This window comes from Leuresthes tenuis, unplaced genomic scaffold (assembly GCF_036924035.1).
Source record: "Leuresthes tenuis unplaced genomic scaffold, fLeuTen1.0.hap1 SCAF_15, whole genome shotgun sequence".
NCBI classification, from domain to species: domain Eukaryota; kingdom Metazoa; phylum Chordata; class Actinopteri; order Atheriniformes; family Atherinopsidae; genus Leuresthes; species Leuresthes tenuis.
The window spans coordinates 26928412-26942527 of NW_027325369.1; the positions used below are offsets into that span (position 1 = coordinate 26928412).

General features: G+C 43.2%; 1 protein-coding gene across 2 annotated transcripts in view; it reads right to left on the reverse strand.

Annotated features, from left to right (window-relative positions):
- Positions 1-623: 623 nt before the first annotated feature.
- Positions 624-14116, reverse strand: part of runx3 (RUNX family transcription factor 3) — a 47679-nt gene continuing 34186 nt past the window's right edge. The window contains exons 6-8 of one of the 2 annotated variants that reach the window (XM_072364953.1): positions 13835-13981; positions 8156-8230; positions 624-3842 (exon numbers count right to left, since the gene is read on the reverse strand). In XM_072364953.1, coding sequence (XP_072221054.1) covers positions 3361-3842; positions 8156-8230; positions 13835-13981 — 704 coding nt within the window. In that variant the 3' untranslated portion in view covers positions 624-3360. The remainder of the gene's footprint in view (positions 3843-8155; positions 8231-13834; positions 13982-14116) is intronic. The other variant, XM_072364955.1, reaches the window with a different exon arrangement.

Here is a 14116-nt window from a genome sequence, read left to right on the forward strand (position 1 = left end):
GGATTTATATCCAGAAAAGTCAAATGTAAACCATCATGAACGCCTAAAAAGAAGAAAATAACAAGGACTGTGGATGACTGGGTGAAAGTGATATTCAATGATGAATCACCAGTCTGGTCTTAATTAGGTCATTAGGTCAAATAAACCTTATAAAGATGACACCCCCCCCCTCCCCCCTCCAGTTGATCTGAAAAAAAATTATCTAAAGATGTAGAATAATTTTGAGGTATGTTTTACAAAGCCTGAATATTCAGCTATTAGATAAAATAGTTTTGTTTCTTATCTCTATTATGTTTATGGTTTTACAATCAAAGGAAGAGTTATTTTGTCCAGTATTGGTGATCGATTAGGGTTAGGGGGTTAGTGTATTTCACTTCACAACCAAGCTTTCCATCTACTTTTGGAATACATTTGACCTCAGAGGGAAGATCGTAAAATTATTAATGGAACAAACTTCTACAAAATGTAGTGTGGACACCCTTGGTCAGAACAGGGTATTTTATTTTAGGACTTATTTTTGTTTTATGTACTTGTGAAATCTTGTTTAAAGGTGATATAATGTACCAACAATTTGTTGTTGAATATATCTTGATATCTATCAATCGTCATCAAATAAAAAGCAGTTTTGAAGACAGGAGTGAAACATGTTTTTTTTTTAATTAAAATGATTAAAAACTACATCATCCGCAAACTTTACAAGCACTCAGTATGGAAGCATTAATGGCATCATTACATACAGAAGATCTTTAATTTAACATATCAATTTCAGATGTACATGCTTTGAGCATAAAGAGAACTGAAAAGAGCAAAATGACTCAATGTTTTGGTATGTGAAAATGAGAAAGGGGTTCTTTTAAAAAGAAACAAAATGAGTATTACATTGTGCTCTTTAATGAAATACACAAAATACATTTAACTTGCACATTTTGGCTTCCTAGATTTACATAAACAATGATATTAAAGATCACACATTTCATCAACATCCAAACAGTATTACAGGCAGTTGTGAAGATCTTTGGTTTTTTTGGAAGTAACCACACAAATAGCAGTACACATGTGGTTTCTCTAGCTGCATGATATTTGCCCATAATAAAGTCTGGTTTTCAACCATGTACAGGCTTCAGAGGAGGGAACAGGGACACTAAACATGCTTTCCCTCTAAACCAAAAGGCAATAGGAATGAGACATTGACAACAATTCTTTAAAAAAGAGGAATAAGGCAGAGGGTCTGCACCTTTGCATAACTTAGTTTCTACCTGAACTGTAAATGCTAACTTCTTTGGATCACTCTTCATTTTGACATCTTATATCACACGTGTAGGAACTAAAATCCATCTTTCAGAGTTATGAATGCTGATCATTTTCCCCTGTTGGAAAATAAATCACAAGTAAAAATAGACACCTGATATCTGTTGTAAATAGCCCATCTCTTATACCAAGATGAAGTGTGCAGGTGTGTGAACTACTGGCAGAGAATGATCTGTAAATTACAGCAGGAGAGGCGGAATTATGGCTACAAAAGCTTCAAAGCACTTGCTGATTACTCAGAACAAAGGGACCTGCGCACAACAAGGGAGTTTTTTTTCCTTTTTTTTGCACAATTGCCCTCGGTGTTGGTAAGGAGATACCACTGTGACCCCACCTCTTCCCTCTGTTCCTTCATCCTACACTCTTCTTCTTCCAGGGACAGTGGATCACATGTGTAATTGCAGGAGAAAGGCCCTCAGGACAAGGGGAATGTGCGCACACACACACACACACACACCTGTGGAGCAGGAATGCACGTGCGCATGTGTGTATTTGATTGTAAAATTACTTTGTGAAAGATTTTTTTCACAAAAAAGGACACTTGCTATTGTGTTTAAAAAAAAGAGATGCACAGGGATATTTAATATTTTGTTCTGCACACGTTCAGATATATTAATAACCAAGCAATAGCCATGAAAAGAAAGATGAAATGTAAAAAAAAAATAGTGCAAAACAATTAGCAAAAGATGGATTTTTTTAGCACAGGAATTTGAAAAATTGTTTAAAAGATTACAGCTCATGATATACCGTCTTACTAACAGAAGCTGTTGGGCTTGTATCATTTGGAAGAAAAGTTTTAGTGCATCAAAGCTACATTGGAAATCAAAATAATTACATTAAAACTTTGTTTTTTCATAATTTAGTAGCAATATATTACACAAAATCCAAATTTATACTTAACAACAAAACATGGTATATATACTGTATATATATTTAAGTAAAAAAAGAAAAAGTAGAGAGAAATGCTTAAGGATTTGGGGTATATGCATACATTTCCTCAAAATTTGGCTCAAATAAATATCAAAAGTAAACTGTGTCATCCAGTTCAAAAATACCAAACTAGTACTTTTCTTTTTAGAAAAGGGCTTGAACAAGAAATTTAGGAAAAAGTAAAGAGTAGAAACAACAGGACTCCAACATACCTGCGAAAAATAAAACAATAACACTTCCCCCAACCCACCCACCAACCCCCCTTTTTTCCTTTACATTCCTTAAAATATCTGCCTTTGTCCTGTTGAAACATGATACACTGATGACACAGCAGAGGAAAATTCACTGCTTAATGTTAGTCTTGACAGCTAAAATGCTTTTCTCCTAGTAATGCAGCAATTGTGTTGAGATGTCCACTGCACACTGTGGCATCAAAGGCTAATGTGTCGGTTTGGATAATAAATTAGACGATAAAGCACTGTGGAAGTACTTTGAGCACGTGACACAGCCCTTGATGCAACTGACGATGTTTCCACACCTGACACAGCATCTTTGCAGTATTCAAAATTTTTCAGAAATGAAAGCTTAAAAGGACCGGTGCTACAGCAGTGCAGCCAAGCCTTACAAAGAGCAAACTTCCAGTCTGACTTGTCTTCTCAACTTGCCGAGTGATCAGTCTGAGCAGGCTGTTTGATGACTTTCCGCTTCAGTTCATCTGCCGTACTGCCTGATCATACTTCCACTCTCTGTTGTTCGTTTGTCTTTGATGCATGCCTTTCTACACCAGACAAATGATCCTGAAACGCTGCTATGGCTTCTCACCTCTATTTACAGTCTACGCTAAACATCATCTTGACTCTTATGGCTTTTGAAGGTCTTGAAGAGTATTTGAAGAGTTTCAGCGCAGTGCAGGAGTTCATCCAAAAATTACAAATTGCATAAAAGTCTTGAGAGAGTTGGTAAAAGCAGAAAGTTTTTAAAGCGAGACATAAAAGACAAACATGCAACATTTCTCTTTTTTGTTTTTTTCTTTCTTTCAGTGTTCAGCTTTTTTGTTCATTATACTCTTCACTTTTCGTCCCTCTCTTTTCTGCTCAGCTGATTTTTCTAGCTGTCTGCCAGTCAGTATGGCCTCCAGACGGACTCATCCAAGCGACCTGAAGCGCCAATGGCTGTTGGCGAGTTGCTGTGGCTGCCGTCGGCCTCCACACCCTCGCTCTGGGTGTTCAGGCCTGGGTTCATCAGGCTGTTGGTCCCTCCAGTGCCCGTGGCACCCGAACAGGACAGCAAGCGGGTTGGGGAGCGTTCACCCCCAGTATTCCCCGGCGCCACCATGGAGAATTGGTAGGATCCAGAGCCTGTGCCATAATACAGGTAAGAGTTGGACTGGAAGTTTTGGGACTGGTTGTTTGAGTAGGGTGGCGGCAGGTAGGTGTGGTATCTAGAAGAGGCTGACATGCTGAGGCCACTGATGCCAGTGCTGGAGGTGTTAGCAGAGTATGGGAAGGCCCCTGGGTAATGCATGCGGGGGTCTGAGAAGCGAGGGTCGGTCAGCGGTGACAGAGACGGGAAGGTGGTCCTCTGTTGGAAGAGATCTGTTGTCCCTGTAGGAAACACAAAGAAACAAAAGGTTGGAAAGAGTCAACAAATATTCAGCCATGAAGGAAAACTGCTGCTGCAATTATGAAACGAGGCGCTCAGAGATTTCTCATTTTGTATTATTTTAAAAAATGACCCAAATTTCCAGAGCAGCAGACCTCCCCAAACCCCCAATTCTGAGCTCAGATTTCTTGCGATACATCGCTCTGTGGAAATGTTTGCTCAAAGTAATGAACTGAGACATTTTTTGGCTTAATAACAGTCATCAAGCACTGACAGCACATCATCCCACAGTCCCATACACAAGACTGAAGTTATGAAAAGGCCCCCTTGCAACAGCCTTCAAAAGAAGATCAACGTATAGCTTTCTGTCTTTCTCCGAGTGATGAAAAGAGGCATTGTCAGTGCTGAGGGGTGGTTTGTATAAACACTGATGGCTTGTTGCACTGTTGCGAAACTCGTCATAAATCATGCTTGGGCTACATTGGCAGACAGTCACAATGGGAGACAGTCGAAGAGACAGAACGAAAAAGAAGGAGTGGAAGTAAAAGGAAGCGTGCGATTATCTAGACTGAATTGTATCACAGTCCAGGAGCTGTCGGAGTTAACTGTGAGGTGTAATCTCACAGGTAACAGAGCACAGCTGAAGCCAGCCAGGACTTAGAAATATTAGAAAAATAGAAATATTGCAGGAGGGTTTGACTTGGCAGTTTGCCTCTCTGAGATTTGAGGTGGCTACTGTCACCAGCTAAGTTTCTTAACTCAAACACCATATTTCCCCTCTCATTTAAACTGAGGAATATTATTGACTAATCTTACACACTGAGCTTTGGATATGAGCCTGTTCACAGTTTGACTGTTCCAAATTTTTGATGGAGAAATGTGTCCTACTTGAACCTTTGTTTGATCGATCATCCCTCTTGATTTTTCAATTTTTTATCTTATCCGTACATCACTATCAACTATCTAATCATAATGATTATGGTGTATATGTGTGAAAAATTAAGCTTTGCCTGGAAAGTAGGGCATGTTGAGTCTTTGTGTTCGTGACACTCAGTTATTTTGGAAGAAAGCTAGGTGGCCAAGAGCCAGACCAACATGCTCTAGAGTGGTAAACACCTTTGTGTGCCATAGAGACTCAGGAAAGTTCCTCATACCTGATGTTAGCGTACTGAACACCCCATGCACACCTGCCACTTGAGCACACAGTCAAACACTCACACACACACGCACACACACACCTGGATCCATAGTTATTTGTTTGTCCGCATGTGGCTTTCATGGGTCCAATGTGCCCTCATGACTGCAAGTGTAAAATGTGAATTTGGATGGCAGAGAAAAGAGAGCTTGTATTTGTGAAATAGCAAGCGCTTGCACGCCACAGCCCTGAGGGGGGAGAATGTCAAACTTGCGTGCCACAGTGTTGTTGAAATCTCTTTTCCCTGTGTCTGGAGAACTGGATTCATATTAAAAAAAAAATCTACTCCATTGCAATTTCCATGGCCCCTGCTATACTCTTCTTCTTCTTCCTTTTTTTCCCTTTACAACACATTTCTGCTGTTGAATTTTCTCTTCTTTTTGGGATGAAGGAGTTTGGTGGTGGTGGGGGGGCTGTTTCTTTTTCCAGAGTCTACCGGGCAATGCAGTCTGGCTCCATATCTGATTTCACGCGAGGAAAATCCAAGCCTTCAGCTGCTGTTGATTCGGGTGAAGTGGAAGCCTTTGCTCCCTCTGTGTGTGTGCCTTCCTTCATCTCTCCCTGCCTGGGCTAAATTTAGGCATCGGGGTGGAGCTGGGGAGAGGACATGTGGTGTTGGGACATGATGGCTCTGGCTCCTGCAGCCCACCCTGTACATGATCTCCTCTTGATTGGAGTTGGTGGAAACGTGTTGGCTAAATTGCGGTGGGGATCAACTCCTGTGCTCTGTCAGGGGAAACTGGACTGGACACTTATCACAACACCTTAATGGGCTTGTTCAGTCTCAAGCTCTTGGCTGTGAGCCATAAGGTGTCTGCTCCCACCTTAAAGTCTCCACAAAGTACAGTAGCTCCCTCTGGAGGAGAGGGCTAAACAAACTGTTCTGTAATTGAGAAGCAGTCTGCTTTTTCTCCCTCTTAACTATGTCGCATACCTTACTGCATCCCCACCCTCCCCCACCCACTGTAAGTACAGGCTTTGCTGCTGTGGCTGTGGTAACAGTGGTGTATCTTTGGCCGAGAGGGTCTTCTTAACTGAGCCTAGCAGTAGTTGCCTGTAACCTCAGCGGCACAAAACCACACATGATCTCCATTAGGCTCATCTGAAATGTGTTGACTAAATTGCAGGGACAGAAGAAGGGATGAACCCCAGAGGGCTAGCTGGCACAGTCTGTTGTCTGTGATGTTCTCAGTCTATGAAGCGGGTAGCTGGGAATCAAGGCTTTTATTGAGAACATTGTGTTCCAGCACTCCGTCTTTCCTCCTCTTCAGAAGCATAGCGCCATGCACTTTTTTAATTCTGCAACACTAAGGGTGGAGCCTTGCTCCTTCCTACTTAGCTCAAGAAGTCCACTAGTCCACACTCAAGCGTGTAACCCAGATATGGCTGGAGGTTTGTCTCATTTGCTTATGGGAGAAACTGATTTTGGTTGTTAACACAGAGGCAGGTTTGAGGCGATCATGTCTGAGTGTCTAATGGTGCACCGGGGTATCTGTGTGTACGCATGTGTGTCCAAATGTGGTGGCTGGCAATGGGAAGATGCAAATCCAGGCGCTCACCTGTGAAATGTTTACTCAGGCTTGATGCAAACTGTGACGGCCAGGGCCCAGGGAATAGTGTCTCAGGCAAATAAGTGGAGGGAAGGAAAAGGGAAAAGAGAAAACCCCAGGCTGGAGCAGCTACCTGGAAAGACCCACTGTGCTTTGTGGTGAGATTGTTTCCTAATTATCCCAAAAGAGGAATTGCTACACTACAGTACGGATTAATCACAAAAGTGTTTTATTACTTTCAGAAGAAGTGTGTGTCTGTTTTATTCTCTGACTGGTTTGGGTGATTTGAACATTGGATGCCATGGGGATGAGCAGTCACTGTTGATGTCAGAGCAACGATGACACGGCAACATAACACCAAGGCAGAGCTGCCGCCTCACATGGCAAAGAATAGGAGATCCAAATGAACACAAATGATTTCCAGGTGTTTATTTAAGCACAGAGCCTTTGGAGCCAGAGCATCATGTCGAATGCAAATAATAGTCACCTCTGTACTGTGACACCATGGTCAACAGCCCCAAAGCCTCATCCACGTTAGCACTTAATCATATGAGCGCAGGAGATTTTGCATGTCCTCCACTTGTGACATGCAATGCAAGCAAGGGACGTGTGATTACAGAGAAACCTGAGATTTTCCTAATGCATCAACTAGAAAGGTGACATGATAACTATGTTTATTTGTTAAGTAAATCTTTTTCTATGGGAGACATGATACTCTCTCATAAAGTGACTGGTGTGATGTGTGTTTGACCCGAGGCCACCTATTCTGTTAGTGAACTCATAAAGCTCTTTTATCCTAAGGTCAGGCTTTACTAACATCACATTTTCACACTTTTATTATGTCCTGCATAAAATGTAGCATACTAAAATATGTAAGTCCATATTTCTGTTTTCTGATTGATCCATTCTGTTCTGAAATAGAGCTAAAAAAGGCAGGAAGATCATCGAGCCTAATCTAAAAGTATTTTTCTTTGTCTGAATGTTGGTCATCAGCACAGTGTGAGTGAATGACTCAGCATGTCTGGTCTGGTGGGGTGGTTTCTGGGTAGGGGACGAATGGGAGACTGAGGGGGCTGTTAAGACAGCAACAAAGATCAAAATCAAGAGACAAATGAAAGAGGCAGTGGGAGGGAAGGAAGAGAAACAAGAAGCAGGGTAGTGGCGTTCTAGGAAAGCTCTGGGATGTAGAAGTGCCCTCCTGACAAAACCGAAACTGATTCCATAATTTGACTCACCCTGTGTTGTGCCAGCCTTTCAAGTTTCTTCACTTCAGTATGACTTGATTTAAGTTTTAAGTTTTAAAAATACTATCAGAGATGATCGAGATGCGCAATTCTGAAAGCATGATTTCTTTTTGGCTGTCCCGTGTTGTTGCTAACCAGTGACTTCACCTCTCATGCTGCTGGTTGATTGGACCTCACTCTGTGATTATATCACAATAACTAACTTAACACGAACTAACACTTTTAAAATTAATTTTGTCATTCATAAACAACATAAATCCACAGCATATTTAGTGTCAAATCTGATGAAACAAGCTATAGAAACACAGGAGATTGATGTTTCTCACCTGGCCATGGTCTCAGGTCCTCCTCCACCTTGCAGGTCTTCAGAGTGGGGGTGTCCATCTGCTCCTGCCACAGGGCTAAGTAACACACAAAGGGAATAATAGATGGTTTAGCATAGTGGAAAAAAAAGTTGTTTATGCAGGAATTAAACTTTTAGACAGAGAAATGTGTGGGCTGTACAGTTTGTGTGTACAGGGTGAGGAAGTCACCGCCTTTGCATTTGGAATCTTATACACGATCCAAATAACCTTTATGACCGAGTGGTCAAAACTGTCTTGACATCTAGTGGTTTGGAGATGTGTGTTCCTGTCACAGGTTGGCCTCTGCTGACTGAGCAGTGAAGACTGGGAAGAGGAGGGGTGATTTTTCTCACCACGGTGAGAGCAGGCTTGGAAAAACATGCTTGATGGGTGCATACAAGGTATTTTTGGGCCTTTCAGGCGAGACACTGGAGGAGGTGAGATCTGTGAAGCATAGGACACTTGGTAGCCTGTCCAGCCAAGCTGTCAGGAAGCGAAGGAGGGTCGAGGACCTACTGGCCCAACGCGTGGGACCCTGCTTCACACTCAACGGTCACACCGCAGCAGGCTTGACACAAACAGTTGGCTGTTTGCTCAAGGTCTGAGACGGTGCATTTGCTACAAGACAACCTGCACGGAGCTCTGTGGACATGGGCAATTTAAGCGCATGTGTTGTACAGAAATGTAGCCTGCAAGCCTCAGATTAGAGTTGTATATGTTAAACATTTTCTGTCAAATGTATGTAAATATTTTTAGCACATAGAGAGAAAACTGCCGATTTGAAGAATTTGGTGTTTTACCTATAATGACAACATCGAGCAATCGAGTAGCAACGTCGAGGATAAGCAATATAACAAACTTCCATCCTCCTGTTGAAGCAATTAGGACATAAATGATGCCAAAGGCAGAGAGGGGGGTAGTAAAGAGCTGTTCACCTATAGCTACACCGGTACGTGTAGGATTGCACTTCCCCTGGAGCTCCTCCATTTCCTTTGCAAAGACCCAAATCAGCACTCAGTCACTGAGAGGTCCTACACTACGCCTCACAATGGCAAATTCTTACACATAAATGGCCTTATTCAGAAAAGCTTGCAAGCAGCTGGTGCGATTCGCTCAAGAAAATAAACATTTCCTTCAAATATTTTGATTGGCTAGCAGACAACGTCAATACCAGAGGCACAGATTACCCTTGTTAATAAGAGGACCGGCCCCCTGGGCGGAGCTGAGGAGAGGAGAAGGCAGGGACTGGAAATAGGAAGAAGTGGTGACGGCGTCACTAATAAGCAGCTTTGGGGTGGTTCTGACGTACTTTTAGGAAGGACGCAAATAAACACATGCCCTGCTTTTGGAGTGCATGTGCAGATGAAAAGGATGGCTGAGATGATGTTTGAGCCAAAATGGCATCCATCCTCGTGACTCCGGATCCAGCGACGCCTCTGAGACATGTAATGCGCCTACCGTAATGAAGCATGTCATTGAGACATAGTGAATGCTGGTCCTTGTGCTGGCTTCCTGTTTCGCTTAGGCCTTAGGCGTTGCAACGGGGAGAAAATGTGAGAGAGCAAGCAAGACTAAAAGAAAGACGCCAGCGAGAGAAAGAGAGCGTGTTAGAGAGGGGAGGAACATGGCCTTGGCTCAGTTATGTGGGACATTTGATATGTCTTTTGAGCCCTCACTTATAACGTGAGCAAAAACAAACACACGGGCTGAAAAATCCTATGTTCTCTTTGAGAGCTTGTCGTCCGCCCGCCCTTCCCCTCTCCTCAGACTCAATAGACTGTTCATGGCACACATGTAGTTTCTGTAATTGCTGAAATGTAAAACTCAGCCTGACTCTGATGTGAAATTATAACTTACACAAACAGTTGAGTCTAGTAAAGAAACATCTTGCTCTCACTTCTCTTTTTCTTTGTGTTTTTCACCAAGGAGGTGGCTTCAAAAGATTTTCTCTTTTTGTTGAAGAACAAAAACATTTTCAGTTTAAATTATTCATCTTAGGGTCACAAAAAGAGACTAACCACAAGAGAAGCTTTCAGGCACCATAACAAATAAACTCTGTGGCGACCATTGACATATTATGTAAATAGTAGAGTGCAGAAGTAAAACAGAGTGTCTAAAGGACCGGTCCAGATTCCTGCTTCTTTTGGTTGGATTTGCCTCAGAGCTTCCTGCTTGGGTTTGGCAGAAATCAGCATGAAACCCAACTAGCATGACGGCCTCACTCAAAGTCCACACTGCTGCTACCTGACGATGCTCATTTCCTGTCTCGCTATTGCTTCTAATTGGCTGATCATGTCACTCTGGATGTGCGAATTAGTGTCCGCTTCTCAGCTGCGGCAGAAGCCGAGGGCCGTCTTGAAGCTGGGGGGCCGGCCAGCTTGTTTATGTGGAGTAAACAGTGTGGTCACTGTGGACAAGCAGGGAGGGGCGCGGCTGCATTAGGACTTTCTCGAGTTATGTCCAGTCGAGAGGCCACAACGTCAGCATAGTGAACAAGGTTGCCAAGGCACAGCTGCAGCAGATGTGTGCCAGTTGAGCAACATGAAGCCAGTGCCCCCAAAATTTGAAAAAAGTGTTATAAATAGAAAATATTTGCTCTTTTTACATAGAATTTGTGGGACAAAATCTGAGATCAGTTTGAAAAATTAAATGTGGGCTATATCACCCTGCAAGATTCTGCTGTCGTTGTTATTATCACAACGTAGGTCCCACATCCTCTGATGCTCTCACAAGGGCACACACGCATACACACTTTTGGGCCCTCATCAAAGCACTGAACACTTGATGGTGGAACGTTATGCTAGTATCTGATATTCATCTTCAGAGGGGAACACACAGGTGTTGGAACAAATAACATGTTAAACGACACCACCTCAGAAGTGCCAGGACTTTCTTTTTGGATGATTAAATTGGTGCTGTGTTTCTTTTTTTCCCCTCCTTCACTGTTAAAACACATTTAAGTTAAAAGAGCTTCTTTCTTCTCAGAAGTCTCTTAGAGGCTCTGCCAGGAGCTTGTTGAGTTTTGCCTGCGTTCAAATGGATTAAGGTAAACCTGGAATCTGTTTTCTATTTTTCATTTTGACATAACTCAAATCTTTATGCAGGCTTTTGCTTCCCTAAAGACTGTAAATGCTTGTGTATACACTTTAAATGCTGTCAAAGTTAGATGTTAAATGATGAACTACATTTTATATCAGGGGAAGAAAAAAGCTGCCACCCACAGATACGCATGTATCTCACTTGAGGTTTTGAAAACCAGAATAACAGTTTAGTACTCGATTGTCTGAGTGTCAGATTTGCTTGACGGCGCAAGGTGAACCACGTATTTTCAAACACACACTCCCTCCACTGTGGCTGAGAATCATTCCACATGTCTAGCAGGCTTACCTGTGGCCACTGAAGAACAAAAACAAGCAGCGAATGTAGCGTCTGCCAGCGTGCAGGAATCCTGTCACTGCATGCTCTGTAATGAGCTCTTAATTACCCTGTCTGCGCGAACAGAAAACTTGCAACACTAGCACAGAACTACATGTGTGTGTGCTTGTTATTTATTTTCAATGTGCCTATGGTGCAACTGAGTGTGTGATTTAAGAATTCAGCGTCGAGCAGATGTCTGGAGACATGTCCTGTTGACAACAAAACTGAGACAGTATTTCATGGCTCAGACAACAAAATGAATCAAAGAGGCTTTAGGAGGAGGTGAAACTATATTTTCTTTTTTAGCCCTTGATAATGGAAAACATCTTTTGTAACAGTAAGACGGGAATCCATTTAATTATAATGTGTTGATGTGCAATCTATCACCAGGCAATGCTCAAACAAACAGGCCCAGGGTTTAAAGTATCTGTAAAGTACAACAGTGTCTGGCAGTACTGTGAAACGCAGCGACGTGTGTGCTGTTGATATGTAAACACTTCCCTGTGTCTCTGAATGGGATTTATTACAACAGGTCTATTTTTGTTTGAGCTTTACTCTTAATACTACAGTCTTGTTGTCTGTGCATGAGTCCTACACTTACAGGCTGCTGCTCAGACACTCCAAGAGATAGACAAAGTGGGAGGGGAAAGGGCCCTGTGTTCTGTTATTTAATTATTTTACCACTCTTGCCCTGCGGTATGCCGTCATGATGGTAATACCACAGATTAAGGTGTGTGGTTTTTACAGCCCTTCCCCTCCTCTGTCTCTAACACACACACTTCTTATAGACAGCCTGCAGTCACTGGCAGCTGTAACGTGAAGCTCAAGGCCTGTAACGTCTCCGACACTTCCAGCTGATGTTAACATGTTGTGTCGGCTCTCCGTTTATGCTCTGTACATGTGTGTTGCAACACTGCAGTCCTTTGAAGCCTTGCAAGCCTATGATGCTCTAATTCCTGCCCTAATCCTGTGCGAGGCAGACAAGAGCAGAGGTTCTCGTCTACTGTCTAGACCATGTCTGTACACCTTTCTCTGACGATCGAAGTAGTTCCCCCCCGCATACCAATTTTCAAGGCAGACCTCAGAAACTTAAAGCCCCTAGTATAAGCTTAGCTGCAGGGGGCTTTTTATTGGCAGACAAGCAACAGAGCTCACGCCAAACTCTGAGCCATCAGAAAATTATCATCACAGTGGCGGTATTGTGTTGAAGCTCTGCGCTGTTTATTTTCAGTATTACTGGTAGTTGGTGTTTCTAAAATGGCTGACATGTTTTTAGCTTGGTAAAGGCTGAGCGAGGGAACAAAATCAATATCAACAGAAAGTAAGGACATGGGGGTGCAGGGTAAAAGACCCTGTGTTCCCTGCAGTCAGCTGTTAGATAGGGCCCATGCTGGTGACTCAGCGCTGGCTAAGCTAAGCACAAGGCCAAACACTGTATGGCTCTGATACACTCTGATAGAGCTGCACCCACGCATGGCTCAGCAGTCCCAAACAAGTCCTCCTGTACACAGCAACACACTGATACAAAGGTAATGAGATTCATTAGCCATCATGAGAACTAGTGAGTAGGCGGCAGAGGAGTCCATGTCTGTGTGTTAACCCTGCATGCTTTCAGATATCCTGATCCTGTTAGAGGTTCTGACACATGATGAGTGAAGACTCATCTTCACCCCGGCCATCACCCACGCAGCTGTCCACAGCACACACACACATATGTTGAATCAACCCCCTCCTTTCCATCGCACCACCTCAGTCTAAGTCACAGCTCCCCTCTCTCCTCCTCCCACCCCCGCACATTCGACCAGTCTGAGAGTGACGTGATTGCCAAGGTAGCGGGCGGCTGTTACATTCCTGAGGCTGTAATGTGTGGTGCGCAGAGGCCAGCCAAACTCAGCTGGCAGCACCCACAATGCCACCTGGCCGCGGATTCTGCCCTGCACACTGTGGGGCCCAGACCCACCAACGCAGGGTATCCGGGGACATAACTGACATGAGCTTCCCTTTGCACAGCCAACACATATAGCAGCTCTCCGATTAATGGAAGAGAACTCAAAAAGCCCTCATGGAGAGAGCCACTTTGCTTCGCTTTAAGTAGTAGAGTGATTTGTAGTACAGATTACTTACCCTCTGGCCAAATAAAACCAAATATGTTTGTCTTAAAAGAGAAGCTATTTACCTCAGGTTATTGGCAGTTAAAGTGAAGTGATTTTACAGTGTTGTGGGGATTTAGGATTTGGTCCTCACCTTGTGTGGGGCTGATGTGGGTTTGATGAATGGGGCGTGGATTATTGTTCACTGGGCCTATCCGCATAGTCCGCTGGTAGCGCTCAATCTCGGACAGCCTGTCAGAGAATTGCATCTTCTGGGGATCCTCCATCTTCACTCTATGCCCTACGAGATCAAAATACGAAGAAAAGTCAAGAGCATGCTAAATTTATCTCCTGCACTTTATATTTCCAGAAAAGTCCAACTAGAAAATACCAGTTTCAGCCTTTCTTTGCCTGTGTAAACTAATTTATGTACTAA